Source organism: Tursiops truncatus, chromosome 9, assembly GCF_011762595.2.
Source record: "Tursiops truncatus isolate mTurTru1 chromosome 9, mTurTru1.mat.Y, whole genome shotgun sequence".
In the NCBI taxonomy this organism is placed as follows: domain Eukaryota; kingdom Metazoa; phylum Chordata; class Mammalia; order Artiodactyla; family Delphinidae; genus Tursiops; species Tursiops truncatus.
In genome coordinates this window covers 49,151,995-49,174,764 of record NC_047042.1, presented here as the reverse complement: position 1 = coordinate 49,174,764, position 22,770 = coordinate 49,151,995, and the positions used below count along the sequence as shown (strand labels likewise).

The window sequence follows — 22,770 nt, the reverse complement described above, 5'->3', positions numbered from 1 at the left end:
ACCAAATGTAAAATAGATAGCTAGTGGGAAGGAGCCGCATAGCACAGGGAGATCAGGTCGGTGCTTTTCGTCCACCTAGAGGGGTGGGATAGGGAGGCGGGAGGGAGACGCGAGAGGGAAGAGATATGGGGATGTATGTATATGTTAGCTGATTCACTTTGTTATAAAGCAGAAACTAACACACCATTGTAAAGCAATTATACTCCAATAAAGATGTTAAAAAAAAACAACAATAGCTTTTAATTGGGGTTGATGCATCTTCTCAGGTAAATTTGTCATGACTCAGGTTCACATTTTTTTTACACTGGAAAATGTGCATTAGAGCACAAACAGATCCAATCCTTCTGCCCAGAGAAGACAGGAAAAAATGAAAGATAAGGAGAAAAGAGGTTGAAAGGTAACTTGCAGGGGTGCTGAGTAGTTCTGAAGGCTCCAGCCTTTCTCAAGATGGGTGCAATCAAGTGGTCCGCTCAATTTAACCCTTTATATTCCCTGGCAAGAACAAAGGGTTTGGAATAGCTTTTGTTTACATTATTATGATTTAAAAAGAAAAATGAATTGGTACATTTTATTATGTAGAAAAAGCTTATATTTCAAATGTGCCCACGCATGGAAATACATGTGGTATGGAATAAGTCAAATAGATGATGTTGAAGGTCTCATATGGGAGAGCCAGTTATTAGAATTGACGTTGGTACTGTGATCATACACTTGCATTTAACAGTGTATCTCAGATATGGAAGTTTCCTAAGAAGATTTTTTACACAGGCCCTAAACCCCTATCAAGACCTTTTTGTTGCAGGGGGAAGGCACAATATAGGAGTAGGTTAATAAGAAGTACAAACTACTATGTATAAAATAAATAAGTTACAAGGGTATATTGTACAGCACAGGGAACAGATTCAATATTTTATAATAACTGTAAATGGAGTATAATCTATAAAATTTTTGAATCACTGTATTGTATACCTGTAATTAATATAATATTGTAAATCAACTATACCTCAATAAAAAATTTTTTAGAAAGAACTTTTGGCTGCATGTCCATAAACAGATCCAACTGTACTACATATTAACAAGTAATGGATGTTCTATTAAAAGTTTGGAAGGAGAGACGAGATACTACCCAGGAGAATTTCATGAAAATATGAAAATGTCCTCCTTTTCTCTCCCCAAAGTTGTTCTCTAGGCATCTGCTGCCACATCCTGTGTCTTTGTTCCCCTGCAAGCTCTCCAGTTTCCACTCATTTACTGTGCACATATTTACTGAGTGTCTACAAATGGCCTGCATCGGGGTTTAGGCAGTGAGGAAAAAGCAGCAAATACAAAGCCTGCTCCCACGGACCTTGTATTCTAGGCAAGGAAGAGAAACAATAAAAAAATAAAAATATACAATACATCCAGTGTTAGGAATGGAATAAATGAGAACTCAAGATAAAGAGTAACTCTCTCTCTCTCTCTGTATACTTTACATAAGGTGGTCAGGAAAGCCTTTACAGATAAAGTGACACTTTGGCTGAGACCGAAAGGAAATAGGGGATAGTGCCATTACCTAGGAGAAGAGCAACCTAGGTAGAGTGAACAGTCAAGTACAAAGGCCCTGAGGTGTGAGTGTGTTTGGCCTGTTCTAGGAAGAGCGAGGAGGCCAGTGTGGTCAGAACAGAGTGAGTGAGGGGAAGAGAGGTGGGAAGGGGTCAGAGAGGTACTGGGTATGTTGGGGGGGGTCACACTGGGCCTTGTGGGACATCGCTAGCACTTTGGCTTTGATTGTGAGTAAGACAGGAAGCTATGGGAGGATTCTGAGCTGCAGAAGGCAGGGGTAGAAACGGGGATAGTGGACCAGGCTGTTAGGACAGTTCAGGCCAGAGCTGATGGTGGGGTCGAGCGGGTCGGTAGTGGGTGTGGTGAGAAGTGACTCACTTCTGTCCATATCTTGAAGGTAAAGATGCCAGGATTAACTTGTGGACTGGATGTGGGGTGTGAGAGAAAGAGGGAGTCAAGGGTGATGGCAAGGTTTTGTCCTAAGCAACTGATGGAATGAAGTTGCTATTTGCTAAAACAGAGGAATATTGTTAAATAGACAGGTTTAGGGGGGAAAAATCAGAAGTTGGGCTTTGGGTGTAGTATATTTAAGGTATGCTGCTTACATACCTCAATAAGGAAAATAAATGTCTGAAAGTTGGCTGAACCCCACTCTCCCTCAGAGGACATACCTAGCAAATTCCTATTGTTGCTTAAGTATGGTCACTGTGCAAGTTTCATCCTCCCCAGTGTACCAAAATAAAAAAAAAATTCTTTATGTGACAAAAATGGGGCGCTTCCCAGGGTACATTCTGTTAATGAGAAATAAAATTTTCTCTGCCTCATTGTATCAGCAACTTTAGACTTGATAGTTTCAAGGCAAACAAATAATATGTTTTCCTTACTGCTTGATTACCTTTAGCTGGGCACTGCGCATATACTTTACATGCATGTCTTATTTAATTCTCAGAAAGCCTCATGAGGTGGATAATGTCATTCATGCCATGAGACACTGAGGCTCTGAGGGTTAATTTGCCCAAAGTTGCAGAGCCAGGACCTAAAGCCCAGGTAGTCTAATCTCCTGAGCCATTGCTAACTGCTGTGCTACTCAGCTGCCCATGTCACTTATAGCGGACTTACCATCAACGGTAACTTGAATCTTCTGACTAGCTGACACAGTTCCATTTCCCTGAATGTTGACCTTCACGATGTAATTGCCTTCATCAGTGAACTGCAATGGGTTGATGAGCAGGGAGGCATTGGGTGGCATCATGGTGAATTTGTGTTGGTATTCCAAGTCGGGAACCACAGACTTATTCACAGAGCCCAGTAAGTATTTGGGCATCGTGTGGGGTCTCTCAAACAGCCATATGATCTGGATGTCTGAAGCCGGAGTGTGGAATCCATAGTGTACGGGGAGGTAGAGAGCCTGACCCCTGATGCCATGGACTGTGTGTGATGGCACGGCCACCTTCAGCCCGGAACAAGCACCTGCTATGAAGGAAAGGAAAGTTGTAAAGACCCTGAACCACATTTCACAATCTAAAGGGGAAATACAGAGAGAACCTGATCGGGCGATAATCCTTTTCAAAGAAGAGAGGCTTCTAGGTACTGACTCTTCTAGTACCGGTTACCTGTAGAGGTAAATATTTGTCTCTGAAACCTGCATTTTAAAAACTCCCCACAAAGACTGTTGATTGCATGACCTCTTTAAAGGCAAGATGAAAAGGAAAAGCAGAAGTTATTATCTCTAACTGTTGAAGAATAATGGGAAAAGGAGAACTGGGAAAGATTATTAGTTCTAAAGTCCAATGAAACCTTTTAAAAAATTTGAAATTGTGACTGATTAATGTCTGAGTCATATCATATCCTAATCAAACTATGTGGTTGAGGGGCTACTTCCTCCTGAGAATCTTCCTCCACAGTCTTCTGAAATGGCTTAACAGTCCATAATTGGAAGTTTTTCCTTTTAGCTGAAGCCTTGCCAAATGCAAATATCCTAAGGAGAACGGCATTAAACTATGACCAGTTGTGATTGGTTATTCCTGCTCAGAAGCAGGGATCTGGTTGGTGTGTTTGAGCCACAGCAAGAGGCAGGAGCAGGTGGAGAAGAGTGGAGTGTAGTGAGACAGGAGGCCAGCAAGGTGGCTGGGCCAGACCAGGGAGTGCCTTAGGGTCATGGCAAACACTCTGGCAATTTTACTTTGAGTGAGATGGGAACACAGCTGGATTTCTGTGAGCAAGACGGATAGAGGTCTTTCTTCTTATTTTTTTAGGTGTGCTCTAGCTGCCGTGAGAACTGACTGAAATAGGGGAAAGAGCAGGAGCAGGGTGACCACTTAGGAGATGACTGCAGTAAAGTAGGCAAGAGATGACTGTGCTGTAGATAAGGGTGCTAGTAAAAGATATTGTGAGAAAAGCCCGGTGGTGCTAACAGGATTTGATGACACATTGCGGGTGGGATACAAGAAACAAAGATGAGCCAAGAATGATTCTAAGGTTGTTGACCTGATCAACTGGAAGAAAGGAGTCGTCATTTATTAATGGGCAACTAATCAATTAATCATGGGGAATACTGTGGGAGACATTTTTGTGGAAAGATTGGGAGTCAGCTTTGGACATGTTCATTTTAGATGCCCATTAGAAATCTAAGAGGCAAGGTTTCTTCGTAGTTTCTGGCACCTGGAGATTTCCCCTTCTTTACCTTCAGCTATATATTGTTTTATTTTATCTAGCATATATATATATATATATTTACAATTGAGAAGAGAGTTCTCCTTAGCTCAGGTTACCATGTAGCTACCATTTTCTACCATTTTGATTAGAATACTAATCAAAAGCTCTTTGCTTCAAAATCCTCATTTTAAAGGGGAGCAATACGGTACCTACATCATATGAACAGTGGAGGAGAAAATGAGAGGAATTTAAATGTGAAGTCTTTTGAACAGTGATGGAAAAAAGAAAGAACGGAAAGGAAATTGGAGACAGTTGGCATAGACAACACTTCTGGGGAATTTTGCTGAGAAAAGGAGCAGAAAAAGTATTTTTTAAAATTTCTTTTTTTTTCTTTGGATAGATGCTGAACAGCATGTTTGGAGCTATTGGAATGATCACTAGAAAGAGAAGTCTTGATGAAGCAGAAAACAGATGGGTGAGGGTGGAAAAGAATCCTAGGTGAGGAGGGATGAAAATTTGGGCACAAATAGAGATATCTTACAATTTCAATTTTGTCATATACAAAATGTTTATCTTCTTTGATTGCTTCTCCCTTTTCATCTCTACTAGGAAGGGGATCTTTAAGATTTATCTGAATCATGTTGTGAAAGGTCATCAATATTAGGAAGGGAATGGTAGAAAGGTCTGTTTGTACAACGATTTATTTGGAGAAACTGAAATATGTAGGTCTGCTCCTATGAGGAATAAATTCTACTAACAGTAAATTCCTCTCTTTCTTTCCCAGGGTGGAGGTTAGAGCAAAGATTTCCATGGTTTTCGTTTTTGGGTAGCTGTTGGTAAACAGGGAGACCCTGGGGCCAGCAGGGAACTCAGAGCAAGGAACTGAAGAGGAAAAAGGACAAAGAGGAAGACAAGAGGAGGTTAAAGGGAGAAGGGGTGCCTAGATGCTCAACTGAAACTGACCATACAGACTAAAAATTAGGTGACTCTATGGGAAAAATAAATATGTGTCTTACAGTCTCCTTGGGCTCTGTGTGTATTTGTGATTGACATGTAGTTTTTTTTTCTGATAATGGGCTGTACCTGTACATTCATTGTAGTGATTTGGTCCATAACAAAGGAGTTACAAAGGTATGAGGATTTGCTTCTGTTTTCTTTTCTGGCAAGTGCAAGAATGTTAAATTTGTAGTTCTTCTTAATTTGAATCATTAGAAAAAGAAGGAGCTTGTTGCTGGGAATTATAAAGAGGAGATAAAGTGTACTGCAGAAAAGGCAAGGAAATCATAAGAGAGCTAAAGGGAGATGAGAGAGTAAATCTAGGACTTAAAACTAGTGATGTCTGAGATATGTGAAGCAGAGACTGAGAGAAGGGAGTGAAGCTCTTGAAGTCATAGACATAGAAAGACATTGGGCATTGGATGGCGGACCTGTACAGGAAAAGATTCCTCTTAGTACATGTGTTATCTGCATGAAACAACAGGCATTTTCATGCCTTTCATTGTAATTGGTGATAGGAAGTGCCTAACAAGTTCCTGGTAAGCAGAACTAGTTTTTTAGCACCCATTATTACTAACTTAAGATATGTAAAATGCACTTTTCACTGTATTTATTGTGTTGCTATTTCCTTTTTTACTTCAGTGAATACAAAAATATTCCTGAGGGTTTCACGGTTCATTCTTGATCTTGGACTCCCTTGTCCATACAGTCTTAAATTAATCACTTGCAAATTGCCTGGAAATAGGGATTTCAGGAACCTATTTTCTAAACTTGCAGAGAGATTTCTGAATTTCCTACTTTGATAAAGTTAAAAGTACACTGAAATATGAGGTCTTAGTACAGAACACATACCTGGGATAAAATGGTGATTAGTTAACTGACCTTAGATAAGTCATTTTAATTCTCTGGATGGCAGTTTTCTTATGTGTGAAAAAAGGGTAATATTAGATGAGGTCCAAGGCCTCTCTCTACTCTTTATGTTTATGTTCTTGACATCCTAAGGTGCTTTTCTCAGGGTAGCAGCTACTCTACAGTTTAAAGGGGAAGGACTCATATTTTAGTGAGAAAGGGCCCAAAGAATTTTGAAGTATTGAATCTCAGATTTAATATCCACTTATTAAGTTGGATATCTTTTCATAAAGTGGCAGTTCTGTGTTTTTTGCCAAGGTATCAAGGGGGATGGTGGGAATCTACATCATTGCCTTGAGAATGCACTGGAAAAAACGGCATAGCTCCTGATATAAAACTCAGTAGTTGCCTCTGACAGTAAGCAATTTGGTCATTGACTTATTGGTCCACTTAATACATTTCACAGCTCAACCTAGAAACCACTGCTAGACTGAGCTGTAGATAGATGGCCTGAGTGCAATTCTGGCTAATCTGTTCTCGGACTTTGGGGAAATCATTGCAGAAGTCCTTGTTTACTTTTTTTTTTTTCTGAAAAGGGGAAGAACGCTTTTTCTCTACTTTTTGTGTGGTTAGGTTGAAAAAGATTAACTGAGTTTGTAATATTCTGAATATGATTGGGAGGCATTTTCTTACCATGGAGTGCGAGCATGACTAGAATAGAAATGTAGGTGACTTTTGGATCTTGACTCAGAAAGCTGAATCTTAAGTAAGAAAGCTTGATTGGAGAGTCTATGACTGAAGTTATGGGAAGAAATTTTATTTAATAAAATATTAAATATGATACAAATATTGCAGCCCAGGGAAAAACGAAACTACTTTAGCAGAAAATAACATTTTATATGGCACTTACAATAATCATTAAGGGGAGTGACCTAGTTCTTTAGTCTATTTTAGAAACTGCATCATGTAATAATACCTTAAATAATATATTACCATCAATAGTATCTCTGAATATATTCAATGCTTATCATACCAAATGATATGATATCATGTTATTTAATTATTTTTCAAATATGTGTGCTTTTTCAAATATATGTATGACAGTGAGAAGACAGCACAGCTGTTACAATAGCTGTTTGCTTAGATTGCCTACACCATTTTTATCAGATAAATTATAGGTAGCAAGTTATAAGAGTATCAGTGAGGAATGAAATTTTCTTTATACAGTTTCTAATCTCAGCCACTAAAATCTTTTTATTTTGCAGGAAAGACATGAATCTATTGATATGATGCAATCCTTACTTGTAGTGAACTTTGCAGAATAAACAGATAATAGGGTGCTTTTGCTACATTTTAGGATCACATACTCTTTTGCCATTGCTCTATTTCCCCTGACAGGTGTGGAATCCATGCTGGCAAAACAGTAGTTTACGGACTTAAAAAAATTAGCTTCATTTTGAGAAATTTTCAAGTGCTCTTTCCTTGTTGTACGAGAAAATGTAAATGACTGAACTATTGATTTTAGGAAGTCAACCTCTGTAAGAACAAATAAATTTTATGAAAATAAATGATATAAAAATGGATGAAATTTTAATTTTCCCTTAATATTCCAAATATTTGTACTTAAATGAAAATTCAATTTTATTATTAGATTCACTAATACGTACTTTTTGAGTACAAAAAAGGAAACCCTTGACTTTTTGCATATAAGGCACTACACTAATTTGGAGAACATTGATAATGCCATTAAAAATCTGACATACAGGGACTTCCCTGGTGGCACAGTGGTTAAGAATCCGCCTGCCAATGCAGGGGACACAGGTTCGAGCACTGGTCCGGGAAGATCCCACATGCTGCGAAGCAACTAAGCCCGTGCGCCACAGCTACTGAGCCTGCACTCTAGAGCCCACAAGCCACAACTACTGAGCCCGCGTGCCACAACTACTAAAGCCTCTGTGCCTAGAGCCCATGCTCCGCAACAAGAGAAGCCACCACAATGAGAAGCCCGTGCACCACAATGAAGAGTAGCCCCTGCTCGCCACAACTAGAGAAAGCCTGTGCGCAGCAACAAAGACCCAACGCAGCCAAAAAAAGCAAATAAATAAATTTATAAAATTAAAAAAAAAATCTGACATACAAAGTTATAGCAATACTCTCCCCTTCAGAGACTCCCTTAAACTATAAAACTAAGACATTATAAAGGACTGTCCAGCGATAAAGGACACTTTTGACGTCATATTGCAAAATTTATCTATATTCCAGCAACAAAAGACTCCCTAGACCAGTTTCACTGTATTTAATATAAACATCAGACTTCACAAAGTGACCTCTACCGTGGCTCAAAATAGTTGGCATTTACTTCCCCATTGCCATGTATGATATTAGCAAGCACAACACAACTATTATTGACTGAAAATAAACTCTTGTATCTTTGGAGAAAATAGAAATTATGATGTACTTTGAACAGACTTTACGAACTACATTTGGGGCTTCAAATTTCTAAGATTTTTTAAAAGAAAAAACAAACTGATACTCAATATTCCAAAATACAAAAACATTTCCAAATTACCCATGGTCTTTACAACATACTACCAATGGAGAAAAGTAAATTTGTGAAAGAAAGAAAGTCTTAAGGGACAATAACTGCTTTAGCTACTTATGAACATGCTATCTATTTCTCTAAAGTATATTTAATTTTATTTTAGTAGAATTCTTCAAATGAATTGTCTCTAAGTTCTTCTTAAAGCCAATTACAAAAAATTACTTAGGAAATGACAGCAGTCCCATTGTTATAAAATTAAGTGTGGCACTGACACAATGGATACTTTCGAAGCCCAGAAAAATGCACAAAGATAAAAAAGCCGGTTACGGTCATCACTTAATTTTCCTAAAAATTTCAAAACCTAAACAGATATATAGGCTTGAATTTGACAACATAAACACTGGAACAATAATCACAACTATGGGAAACGCAAACATTTAAAAAATTTACAAACTGTATATTTCAAATATGCGGAATATGAACAATATTAGGGATAAATGTAAATAACAATCACATTTACTATGAAAACTATACCATAAGATACCAGTAAGTGCAAAGCTCTAAACTACTGAAGAAGGCTAAAACTTAAGTTGTTTATTTAGCTAATTTGTTCTTAAAATTTAAGGAATAAAGTTTTTAAAAAAAATTTCTGTCTCTTGGATATAAATAAAACAAGAGACTTTTAAAACTGATAAATAGGAAGAATGGAAAGAAAACACCTGGTGAAAATAATGATGACATAAAAACAGTGGGAATGCTGGAGAAAGACTTTAAACTCTAAGGTTAAAGAGGAGAATGAGGGAGAAATACTAAAGTAGAGAAAAAAAATTTTAATTGAACTAGCCATTGGGTAAAGAGAAAGGCTAAAGGCATTTTGGAGAAATAATACTTTTAAACACATTTCTCCCGATTGTGTATAAAATATTTTTTGTTAGTTTGGAATCTCACCTTTTTCCACATTTCATAAGATAGGTAAAAAATAGGTAGAGCTAACAGTTTGCCACAATATCTTTAATTAAAACAGCCCAAAACTATGTTCAAAACTTGTTTTAAGTTTCACTGTAAGTGGTCACAAATTCACGATCTACAAGAATATTTGCCAAAGTAGAATGCATTAAAGAGTGTTGAACCTATATATAAACTCTGTAAAAAGAAGAGATTCATTAAGTTTTTAGAATGTCTTAACTTTCTTAATGAGTGCTACTCACAATAACTGTTGTCCTAAGAAAACAATAACCATCTATTTATTGAACCTCACTTCTCCTAAATGATCCTGCTTCTTTGCTGGAACAAAGTGTGTTCTTGTTTAAAATTCTAAGCTGTTCTTCAATTATCTGAGTGAATCTACAGCCTAAAGCAAATATTTACCTTATGCCCACAATTTAATAAAAAGGTAGCTAGAACAAACTTCATGCAGTGCCTTACCTAAGAGAAGGAGGTATATTTTGCACTGAAAGACCCCAACCGTGCTGCTGAAGGGCTCCATGAAAGCATCCTGTCCCATGCATACAGTGCCCTGTTCCTGGTGGCAACTTGGTTCATGGACCAGCAGCTGCTGGTTTATTTGCCAGGGAAATTAGCAATGAGGTAACATACCCTAGCCTGCCTCTTGCTTCTGTGATTTGAATACAGAATGAATGTGTATACAAAGGACACAGGGAGTGGGAACACCTGTTATATGCTCTGCAAAAAAACAGGCTTGTGACTTTCAGAACAGCTTCTTAGCGATTATCAGTAATTGTCAGCATATTTCATGAATTATTCTTAGTTATTAATAATCACATGAAGGAAAACATCCTTTTGGGTGACTCTAATGAAACCCAGTATGCTTTCATAATGAGAGCATATTGTGAAATTTCCTGAAAAACAAAAGCGGGTTTCCTATCATGTAAAACGATGCCATTATTTTGAAATTAAAATTTTTTTCAATGAAAATTGCAGTATTTCATGTATCTGCTAAACAGTTATAAATCACCATGAAATCACTAAGTAACATGTAAAAGTTATACCAAAGAAAATAGAGCATCTTAATGTCTTTAAATGTGTATTTTTCTATGTAGTACTTCCTGTTACAAATGTCTGCCATGGTTTTATTGAATCTATGGATTCATGTAATTTTTAAAAGCAAACCACAGGTGTGTTTCCAAGTGACACTGAATCATGGACCGTGTGTAATTATAAATAAAAGCTTAAACCAAAAGATAATATCTGAGGTCACATTTTCACAACTGAAGCACAGAATAAGTGAACCAAGGCCCAGAGACAATCTTGCCTCTTACAGTGGTATCTGGGCTACAGATTTTCTGCCTGGCCTTTTCACTGCCATGGCAGCAGGCAGTCTGCGCACTTCCGCTTAATTTACTAAGTTATAAGTTAACCTCTATTTCATTTAATCTACTGCAAGAAGGTTCTAGTCCAAGCCTTTGCTATATAAAATAAAAATCTGCATCTAATCAAGCAAAATTCCTTGCATAAATCATTTTTTTAAAGTAAAGGCTCACTGAAGAAGTTCAGTGACAATAGGGGAAGGAAGAATATTCCTCAAGTGTAATTAAAGGTAAAAAAAAAAAGGAATGATAGTTATTTTGGAGTTCAAGTTTGGAAACACTTTTAGCATTAAAGCTTCCAGAACTGTTTCTACAGGCAAAGAAAATAAGTGACTATTGGAAAACCTGAGGCCTCTTCAGAGGTCACTTTATGACCTCTCCAAGCTTCAGAAAAATGGTAAGAGCTTCTCCCTGGTAATTATTATACCACAACTTTCTCTGTGCTATATCTAAATTTTGCATGTGTAATTTAGAGATAGCAGCATTATTTCAGCACTTATCTCATTAACCTCAATTGATTTTATTGCATGTTTATTTTCCCTCTGGGCTCATCTAATACAAAGACTGGTCTTACTCATGTATGGATCTAGCATAGTGGTTAACTAGTATTTTTGTTAAGTTGTTCCCCCAGAGATAAATCCAAATGTTCCTTGGCCCATGTCCTCTGATTCTCAGTCGATGCTTAAGAAATGCGTATAAATTTTAATATTGGATTGCACAAAATACAATTTGGAAAGTAATATTGAAGTTCTATATGTAGCACATAGACTCCCCCTCACATCTCTTAAATCAATATTAATCTCTAATTGTTTTTTATTAAATAAGCTCTTTCTAGTGCTTTTCAGAAACAGTGCTGGCTCATGATAAAGTGTTTTGGGTCCTAGGCAAAGTGGGAGAAATAAAGATGATGGAGTAAATTTTTCCTAATGTTTTTTTTTTTTTTTTTTGCGGTACGCGGGCCTCTCACTGTTGTGGCCTCTCCAGTTGTGGAGCACAGGCTCTGGACGTGCAGGCTCAGCAGCCATGGCTCACGGGCCCAGCCGCTCCGCAGCATGTGGAATCCTCCCGGACCGGGGCATGAACCCATATCCCCTGCATCAGCAGGCGGACTCTCAACCACTGCGCCACCAGGAAAGCCCTTTCCTAATGTTAAATTTACTCAATCTAAAGGACTGATATTTATTCTGAGATTTTTTTCTGTTTTTTTTTGTGTTATATTAAAAATCCTTTACTTTATGACATAGCGATAACAGATGTTACATAAATAAATTAAATTCCAAAATGAATTAGGTCATCTTTTCATGTCATGGCACACAGTAAAAAACGACAACGCCTGTCTGGCACATCCTGAGAAAGTGTTGTCACAGAACCATGATAATGCGCCCTCTAGTGGCAGATAGTAGGAATAAAATCTTAGCTGCTGGAGTTATTTCTGAATTCAGGATGTTTACACAGGAAGCCACACAAGATAATGTTAAAATATACCTTCATTTGGTAAAGGAGGCAAGAATATACAATGGATAAAAGACATCCTCTTCAATAAGTGGTGCTGGGAAAACTGGACAGCTACATGTAAAAGAATGAAATTACAACACTCCCTAACACCATACACAAAAATAAACTCAAAATGGATGAAAGACCTAAATGTAAGGCCAGACACTATAAAACTCTTAGAGGAAAACATAGGCAGAACATTCTGTGACATAAATCACAGCAAGATCCTTTTTGATCCACCCCCTAGAGAAATGGAAATAAAAACAAACAAATGGGACCTAATGCAATTTAAAAGCTTTTGCACAGCAAAGGAAACCATAAACAAGACAAAAGGACAACACTCAGAATGGTAGAAAATACTTGCAAATGAAGCAACTGACAAAGGATTAATCTCCAAAATTTACAAGCAGCTCATGCAGCTCAATATCAAAAAAACAAACAACTCAATCCAAAAATGGGCAGAAGACCTAAATAGACATTTCTCCAAAGAAGACATACAGATGGCCAACAAACACATGAAAGAATACTCAACATCATTAATCATTAGAGAAATGCAAATCAAAACTACAATGCGATATCATCTCACACCAGTCAGAATGGCCATCATCAAAAAATCTACAAAAAATAAATGCTGGAGAGGGTGTGGAGAAAAAGGAACCCTCTTGCACTGTTGGTGGGAATGTAATTGATACAGCCACTATGGAGAACAGTATGGAGGTTCCTTAAAAAACTAAAAATAGAACTACCATATGACCCAGCAATCCCACTATGGGGCATATACCCTGAGAAAACTATAATTCAAAAAGTGACATGTACCACAATGTTCACTGCAGCTCTATTTACAATAGCCAGGACATGGAAGCAACCTAAGTGTCTGTCAACAGATGAATGGATAAAGAAGATGTGGCACATATATACAATGGAATATTACTCAGCCATAAAAAGAAACGAAATTGAGTTATTTGTAGTGAGATGGATGGACATGGAGTCTGTCATACACAGTGAAGTAAGTCAGAAATAGAGAAACAAATACCGTATGCTAACACATATATATGGAATCTAAAAAAGAAAAAAAAAGTCATGAAGAACCTAGGGGCAGGACGGGAATAAAGACGTGAGCTACTAGAGAATGGACTTGAGGACATGGGGAGGGGGAAGGGTAAGCTGGGACAAAGTGAGAGAGTGGCATGGACATATATACACTACCAAACATAAAATAGATAGCTAGTGGGAAGCAGCTGCATAGCACAGGGAGATCAGCTCCGTGATTTGTGACCACCTAGAGGGGTGGGAGAGGGAGGGTGGGAGGGAGGGAGATGCAAGAGGGAAGAGATATGGGGATATAGGTATATGTATAGCTGATTCACTTTGTTATAAAGCAGAAACTAACACACCATTGTAAGAAATTATACTCCAATAAAGATGTTAAAAAATATATAACTTCAATTGCTTTCCATTTTTACATGATTATTAAAGATGGTTTAGTGTTTTATCATTATAAGAAATTTCCCACCATCAACATCTCACATCTCACCTGTAACCTACTGAGGGGCTCTGATTTACCATACAGTTCAGGAGCTTGTTTATTGATCTTATATTTGCATTTAAAGTGGAAAAACTGATTACATTAAGCAATCTATATCCATGGTGACTAAACTGCAAACAATGCCAGAAGCTACTGGGGGTAGTGTGTGTGTGTGTATGGGTTTGGGTGGGGGTGACTGCAAGGCTTTTTTGTCACTTCTCAACTCACACTGTAGTTTACTGTCAAGTTTGTTTAAATTTTAAGTAAGGCTTGTCTTGCTTTATAAAGCAGAGTCTTCCATATGCATTTCAAACATCCACATTCATTATTTACTAGTAGCATATGAGTGCTTTGGAATCGCAGGAAGAACTGGGAATGAGAGGTGGTGACATGCCAATGCCAAGGTCAACATAGGGCAGTGGGGAGTAAGAAGAACTGGGGAAAGAAAGCCCTGTCTTATATTCTAATTCGATAGGTCTTAGGAAAGATTAGAGTTTACAGGGGAGAGCTGGCTGCTAGAGGAGGCCATCATAATCGCCTCTGTCTGTGCTAGTGTTCACTCCTACTACAGTGCTGCCTCCCAGAAGCCCTAATCTACTGATACGGCCCCTAAATGACTATACAGCAATGTTTTCCTTCCTGGGCCCTTCTCCAGGTCACTGCTTTACCTTTGGCAAGTGTCCTGTTTTCTACTACTGCTTGCTCAGGAAGTGTAGTTACATCATCCTGGGGAGGCCACATCTTTCTGCGGCTTTGGTATTTATAGGATGACTAGAAATGTATCTGCCTAATCAAACCAGGATCTCAGCTTTTATTTAAGCTTCCAGGGGCTCCTCCTATTTGGGCCATCAGAAATATGTCCTTATCTTACTTTACTGCTAACGCTACTGCCCCGAATCAGATCAACTTACTTAATTCTTAGCCTGGATGTTCCAATCTACAAAAATGGGGCTGGCACCCCTTTACCAAGGGACGGCTGTCCAACAGGTTCTCCTCAAGACTTACTGGCAGGCCATCCACACCCTCCACTAGTTTGCTCTGGCCTACCACTAATGACCCTCAGGCAACTGTGAAAGTTCTAAGTCTCATATATGTATGTTTTTTTTTTGTTTGTTTGTTTTTGCGGTACTCGGGCCTCTCACTGTTGTAGCCTCTCCCTTGCGGAGCACAGGCTCCAGACGCTCAGGCTCAGTGGCCATGGCTCACGGGCCTAGCCACTCCGCGGCATGTGGGGTCTTCCCGGACCGGGACACGAACCCGTGTCCCCTGCATTGGCAGGCGGACTCTCAACCACTGCGCCACCAGGGAAGGCCTCATATGTGTATTTTTGAAAAATGGAAATGAAATGACATACTTCACCTTTTAAAAAGTGCTCTTTAGGGCTATAGGTTTTTGTTTTTATTTTTTAGTTTAGGGAGTTAAAAAGGTAGCATGGGTGGCTCAGTTATTTTCTATAGTGTTAGGGTATGCTGAATTAGAAAATATATTTTATTTAGGCAACAGCACTGATTTACTTTACATGTTTCCAATATTATAGTTACAGCCTTTGAACTTTTAGAGGCCTGGCTGTCCACTTCGTTTTAGTTAATAAGAAGTAAACTAAAGTGTAGAGTATTAGAGTTAAACAAAGTTGTAATGCTTTCTTGCCTCTTCAGGGTCAAGTAGATACAGAAAACACTCGCTTCCCCAGTTTGGCGGATAGGAAAAAACCAAATACATAAAATGAAAAAAACTTTTTTTTTTTTGGTCACCTGCAACTTTGTGTATTGAGGGGAAAAATTCTGGGTTTGGATCTGGGTTCTAGTCCTGTGACCTCAGAATCTTAGATGGATTCATTTTCTCATTCTAAAGAGTAGATTTTAAATGCTAGAGCTGGTTGCCTATAAGAATCTCTTGACCTTAAACAAAGAACTCCCGCAAAAATGATAGCAATAACAATGGCATCCTCCTCAGGTGAATCTGAACAGTCAAGTTTGAGAACTACTGGACTTGGATCACCCCTAATATATGCTTTTCAACTAAATTGTAAACTCCTTAAAGGTCAAAACTGTATTTTATTAATCTGAAGTGCTTAGGATAGTGTTGACTAGTGCCCAATAATCAACAAATGTTTACTGAATTGGGTTTCATTTTATATGCTAATATGGTCAGCAGTTTCTGATACTTTCAGGGACTTCTAAATACTGAAGACTTTCACACAGTAAGAACTCTCTGGCAATTAAGATTAGAGCAGGTGAAGAATGAACTAAACTAAAGTTGCCCAAAAAGTACTGAAATTTCTTCACGGGGTTAGAAGTAACAGAGTCAGAAAACCATATAAGTAAGCATATCATTTTAAAAGGAACTGTCAAGCACAATGACAGAACTATGAACAGCGTGGTTCTGTTGGAGCAGAAAACTGGGCAGAATTATGACTATGATACTTCATAATCGTAAGGTGCTTTACAATTTATAAATTGCATTCACTTACATGCTCTCACTTATCCTTACAAAACCCTAAGTCAAATATTACAACCTCATTTGTAAAAAATTCATAAGGCAAGATGCTGAGAGGTCAAAAACTAGAATTTCAGAGTTGCCAATAACCTCTATATTAGTGTCCCCCATTTGCACACCACTTTATTATTTTTGCCATATCTGACTATCACCCACTACTGTTGTTTATCTAATATTTTTCATTAGTTTGGCACACTTTAACATTTCTTTAGTTGTCCTAAGAAATATCTTTGAAATCATGGGTCTGTGTTTTATTTCCTAATAAACATTAATTGAAATAAATGCAAAAAGAAAATCCTTGGTAGCCTTACTTAAAACATCTGGATAAACAGCCCTTCATTTTCTGCTTGCACATCTGCAGTAACCTTAGGCAAGTTACTTAATTTCTCCGTACCTCAGATTCCTCATCTTTAAAATGGGGATAATAGTACCAACTCCATATGATGCTTGTGTGGATAAATGAGATACCAAACGTAAAGCTATTAGCAGAGTTTTTGACAGGTAGTAAGCTCTCAATAAATGTTATCTACTGTTAATTGTTAGCTCTGGGTCACTTTTTTTTTTTCTGGTATTCTCATAATTGGAAAGTTCTTTCTTAAATTAAGCCCCAAACCACTCCCCTGTTGCTTTCCCCAGTTTAGCTAAACTGCTAAAAGTTGAAAAGAGGACGTTAAAGTGACATGTGTACTTATTGTTATATTTTCCATCTTGACTTGCCTTAGATTACACAGGTGGTAAAATGATAGGTGGGGATTAAATCCTTTGGTTTTAGTTTTCTGCTCTGGATGCCAATACTGAGGAAGAACAGCCCTAACCTGGACAGCCGCCATTGGACAACGTGGACCACTCTTTTCCTCAGGCCAAGCCCTGCGCCACCTGGGGAGTGCCAAGTTCTCAGGTCACCTCTTGGAGCCTTCCAGTCCTTGGCGTTCCCGTCCCTTCGCGTGAGTCTGTCGTCCTCTCACTCCGCCCCTCAAGACCAGGTGGGGTTTCCTCCACCACACTCCTGGGGCGGGGTGGTCATGTCAGTCTGGTTTACATACTGTCTTCTCAGTGTTTGCTCCTGTTGCTCAATGTCTGGTCACCTATGAGTTAGGTTTTCGCCTCGCCGGAGCAGCTACCGAGAGCAAGAACCGCTTTAAAGGCCGGCGACCGCCGTGGTCTCTCAGAGCAACAAGATTTGTGGGGCTTAACCGAAGCGTCAGCTGCTTTCCTTGCCGGGAAATGTAGTACCTGGGCCGTCCTCTCGCCTCCACTGCAGGTGCCGACGGCAGCCGGGGGACTACAATTCCCAGAATGCTCTGGGAAAGGAAGGGAAACCCAACTCGGCAGCTCCACGTGACCACTCACTATGGCTTCCCTGTGTTGGGACCGGCTGTCTGGTAGTTCTGTGTGATTTGTTAGTTCTCTGCGGCAAGGTGCCCCCTCACGAATTCGACATGCAAAGAATCAAATCTCTTATGACCCGGCAGGTAAGTCGCAGAGGCTGAAGCAAAGGTCTCCTTCATCTTTCCTGGAAGAGGAGCCGAGATGTTCTGTCCCTGGGCCGCAGGCAGGCAGATAACCAAGTTATAGGTTGTGGCAGGTGTCAGGGGCATCATAAAGCTCGAGCACGCCCTGGAAAACTCACCTAAGCCGCCAGGTTTGGAGCCCTGCTCAGGTGGGTCCCGGTGACCCAGAAACATTCCTTTAGATGAGGTCAATGACGAAGTCGGAGGCTACATTTGTTCGTCCTTTTCTGCCTTTTGCCAGCTGTCCGGTGATAGCCCTAACTACCCTGCAGGGTTCCCTTTATCCAAGCTGCCCATCGTCTGTGAGGATGGCCTGGGTAGGGAAGTGAGGTCTGTGCAATAAAGATGACTAGAAAGAGTGAAAAAAGCAGATAATTTGAAGACAGAATTGATAGCTTTATGACTTTGAGCAAGTCCCTGAATCTAGTAGCTTTAAGTTTCCGGATGTGAAAATGAGAATAATAATTATTTTTGTTCATCCTGTCTCACAGTTCTGTTATCGGAGTCATCAAGTGTATGTGAAATGATACTTAAAAAAAAATCATTGTCATGGCAAAATAATGGTCTTTTATTTTTTGCCAGAATGCTAATTCATGAATAAAAACTTTGGCTGTTTTCTGTCTCATCTCATAAATGTTAGGGACTTCCTAATAATGTGTCAGCTTCCTTCAAATCAGAAGTGGCAGAAACTTACTTTTATGTACTTATTGATTATGCTTTGGTTTTAGATACCTTTATTTATTTCAACTCTAATATTTTACTAGAATTGGCCATTCTTTATTATTTTTATATGAGAGAAGGATAATTTAGATTAAAGTTTTAAATCAGTGTGATTTTGGGAACTTTGGAGAATGTGGAGGATGATCATTTAGTGAAAGGTTCATTTGTGAATTTTTTTGTTGATTAAAAAAAGACTACAAATGCCAAATTAAATTCTTATTTGATAGTTTAGAATTTGAGAGATAACTGAATAGATTACAAATTGTAGATCTCTGGTGAAGAATACACGAATCCTATGTGTTTATTTTACTTCTGTCAAATTATATTGTTAATGTCATGAAAATAAAATTTAGAAGTTCTGTGAATAATAAGAGATTTAATTAAGTGTGTAATAACAGTTGGCAGTTCCTCACATTTGTTGAGTCCTGGTCTTATGCTTCATAACACTTCTTTTTTTAGGATAGGTTTGAGTCCTGCTCCATCCTGTAGTAGCTGTGTGACCTTGAGCAACTTACCTAACTTTTTTGAGCATCTGTTTTCACATCTTTAAAATAGGAATGATAACATGTATCACATGGGGCTTTCCTAGTGGTGATGTGTATATGATATGATCAAGGTAAAGAGATAAAGGAGTTACCACAGTTCCTGGGCCTTATCAAAGAAGTGCATGATCATAGAGATCATCTCAGTGACTGAATTGATGGTTGGAAAGCGGGAAAACTGGAAGCCAGCAGTAATTCAAACGATAGTTGATTTCAGGCTGACTTTGGTATCCATTTGATTTTTTAAAAAAATAATTTTATTTATTTATTTATTTTTGGCTGCGTTGGGTCTTCATTGCTGCGCACGGGCTTTCTCTATTTGCAGCGAGCGGGGGCTACTCTTTGTTGCAGTGCGTGGGCTTCTCATTGCGGTGGCTTCTCTTGTTTCAGAGCACGGGCTCTAGGTGCGCGGGCTTCAATAGTTGTGGCACGTGGGCTCAATAGTTGTGGCTTGCGGGCTCAATAGTTGTGGCTCGCGGGCTCTGGAGTGCAGGCTTAGTAGTTGTGGCGCACGGGCTTAGTTGCTCTGCGGCATGTGGGATCTTCCTGGACCAGGGTTTGAACCCTTGTCCCCTGCATTTGCAGGTGGATTCTTAACCACTGCACTATCAGGGAAGTCCCGCATTTGATTTTTAAAACAATATACAGCTTTGTACATTATGCCACCAATACCCCTAAACTGCCTCTGGGATGCTGAACTTGGACTTTTGTGCCTCAGCTAAGTTTGGTGCTCTCTCCTGTTGCTTGCTGGCAGTTCAGCACAGTTGATATTGTCATCATTGTATAGCAACTTTGATTAGTTTGTTTTCTTTTTTTAAAAAATAAATTTATTTATTTTATTTTTGGCTGCATTGGGTCTTTGTTACTGTGCACGGGCTTTCTCTAGTTGCGGTGAGCGGGGGCTACTCTTCGTTGTGGTGTGCGGGCTTCTCATTGTGGTGGCTTCTCTTGTTGCGGAGCACGGGCTCTAGGCGCATGGATTTCAGTAGTTGCAGCACGTGGGCTCAGTAGTTGTTACTCGCGGGCTGTAGAGTGCAGTCTCAGTAGTTGTGGCGCACGGGCTTAGTTGCTCCATGGCATGTGGGATCTTCCCAGACCAGGGCTCGAACCTGTGTCGCCTGCATTGGCAGGCGGATTCTCAACCACTGGGAAGTCCTGGTTGGTTTGTTTTCTAACCCTATTTTGTAATAGTAAGTGGGAGAGAAAAATACAGAAGTCCAGATACCAGTGATAATAAGTTTATGTCTCTTAAATGTAGTGAAATTGTTCTGAAAATGAACTCTTCAGCCTCAATCAGTTGTTTATTGGATTGAGCAGTAAAATCTGTGGTTAGTTGGGATGAAAAAAAAAAAACTAAACTAAAGAGCACATACCAAAAGCTGGAACTACACTGTGTAAAAGGTGAGGTAAAATTCAGAGTTTCACACATATTTTAAAAGTCATCCTAATTATATTTGTTTATGGCTTGACTTCCACGTGTTTAATCATTATTAATACACATTTCATGAATCTGCGAGGTAGGAAAGTAGGGTGCTGCCTAGAGTTACACTGGGGATTTTATTTGTACTGTTTGTTGTTAGGTTAAACGTAGTAGTATTACAAATAAATATACATAAAGATGTTTCTTTTTTGTGAGGCTAAAGAATATGCTGATAATATATTGTTGTTGATGTGGAGAGATGTGAAATTAAGGTCTATGAAACTTAGAGTTTTTGGCATTTCAGCTTTCCAAGGATCTTGGTTTGGAGGAGAGTGTAGAGCAGGCTTTGTTAGCGCTCTTTATTTAGATGAGCTCTTTTGTTCTGCTTTCTCCATTATGCTGGGCTCTGTTGTTTCAGTTCATTGAACAAATGATTATTTAACACTATGTGCCAGGCACCATTCTAAGTTTGGGGGATGTAGCAGTTAACAAAACCAAGTGCTAAGGCAGACGTGGTGATACATGCTTTGGAGGAATAGAGGATAGGGAATCCTGGGAGTTATTGGCAATTTGGGGTCATTTATAATTTTAGATAGGGTGGCCATGGAAGGCCTCACTGAGAAGGTGACATTTGAGTAAAAACCTGAAGGAGGTGAGGGAGTAAACTCTGAGGATGTCTGGGAAGGAGCATTCTGGGTGGAAGGAAAAGCAGATGCGGAAGCCTTGAGGCAGGAGCATGTTTGAGGAGCAGCAAAGGGCGGTGTGGGTGGAGTGAAGTGAGTGAGGAGAGAAGTAGTAGGAGATGAGGTCAGAGAGCTGAGGGCAGGAAGCCTGATCACATAGACCCTCATCCTCATCTCATCTCCTCTACTTTTCTCCTCACCCATAGCAAGGCCAGGGAGACCAATAAGGATGCTAATGCAGTAATCCAAGTGAGATACGGTATGGACCTCACTCAGGGTGCTAAGTGGTGGACGTGTTGAGAAGAGGTCAGATTGTGGATGTATCGTAAATGTGGAGTTGACAGGATTTCTTAATAGATTGGAGTTGGGCTGTGAGAGAAAGAGAAGCTTCAAGGTTGACTCCAAATGGTTTGGCCCCAGCAATTGGAAGAATGGAATTGCCATTTAGTGAGGTGGGTAAGACTGAGAGAGGAACAGATTGAAGGAAGGGAGAAAGTTTTAAGACTTGTTCATTTCAAAGCCTCTTGGATATTTGGAGAAAGAAAATAGGCAGTTGGCTAAAGGCCTGAATTTCTGAGGAGAGATTCAGGGTATAGATAAAAATTTAGGAGTTATGAGAATAAAGAGGGTATACAAATTGACTAAGATCACCAATGGAGTGATTGTAGAAATAAAACGAGTCCACAGTTGGAGCTTTTGAGGATTCAGTGTTTCAAGGTCGGGAGAAGAGGTGGATCTAGGAAGGCGGATTGAGAAGGAGCAGCCAGTGAAGTGAGCAGTCTGCTGCAACCCGAAGAGCACCTGCCCTGTAGCAGATGCTCAATAAATATTTGTTGGATAGAGAACATCCAAATCGAGTGGGTCCTGGAAGCCACGTAAAGAATTTACAAGAAGAGGGAGTGATCAGCTGTGTTAAATGCTACAGATGGGCCGTGGAAGGTGAGAATAAGAATGAGCCTTTGGACTGAGCAGCGATAAGGTCGTCGGTGACCTGACAACAGCGCTTCTGTGGAGTGGTGAGGGGGAAAGCCTGATTAGGGTGGGTTTGAGAGAAACTGAGGGCTGCATATAAACACTCTGTTGAGTTTTGCTGAAACTTTTTCTGAAAAGAAAAGGAATCACAAATCATCTCACAGGCTCCTTTTGATCATTGGGATGTAAGTTGCTGGTCTCATAAATGGAAATTGAGTATTCATAGGGACAAAACAGAAGTAGTCTGAAGTGTAATCTGATTTGGGCAAAGAAATAAAGTTGCAAAGACAGGTATTATTTATGATGATTTTATATAAATTTAAACTGGGGAAATTATGAAAACAAAAATCAAATACAAAAGAAAATCAAATAATGGTTAATGATTATAGTGAAAGTTTTAATTTAATAAAGGCAGAGTACTGCACTTATAACCATGACTTCCTGCTTTAAAGAGACGAAGATAAAATAAAAATGCTGACTTCATATTTGTTAGTAG

General features: G+C 39.2%; 2 protein-coding genes across 14 annotated transcripts in view; one reads left to right on the top strand and one right to left on the bottom strand.

Annotated features, from left to right (window-relative positions):
• HEPACAM2 (HEPACAM family member 2) overlaps positions 1 to 17,590 on the bottom strand; it is a 48,384-nt gene extending 30,794 nt beyond the window's left edge. For 2 of the 5 annotated variants that reach the window (XM_073809709.1, XM_019927442.3), the window contains exon 1: positions 2,662 to 3,055. In XM_073809709.1, the coding sequence (XP_073665810.1) occupies positions 2,662 to 3,055 (394 nt within the window). Of the gene's footprint in view, positions 1 to 2,661; positions 3,056 to 10,009; positions 10,255 to 17,241 lie in introns of those variants that run through there. The other 3 variants (XM_019927431.3, XM_019927436.3, XM_073809708.1) reach the window with 3 other exon arrangements.
• A 181-nt stretch (positions 17,591 to 17,771) lies between these two features.
• VPS50 (VPS50 subunit of EARP/GARPII complex) overlaps positions 17,772 to 22,770 on the top strand; it is a 141,539-nt gene continuing 136,540 nt past the window's right edge. For all 9 annotated transcript variants that reach the window (XR_002174828.2, XR_004528121.2, XR_012333979.1 and 6 more), the window contains exon 1: positions 17,772 to 17,898. Coding sequence is in view for 2 of the 9 variants with exons in the window: in XM_019927450.2 (XP_019783009.1) it covers positions 17,866 to 17,898 (33 nt within the window). In the remaining 7 variants the exon portion in view is untranslated. The remainder of the gene's footprint in view (positions 17,899 to 22,770) is intronic.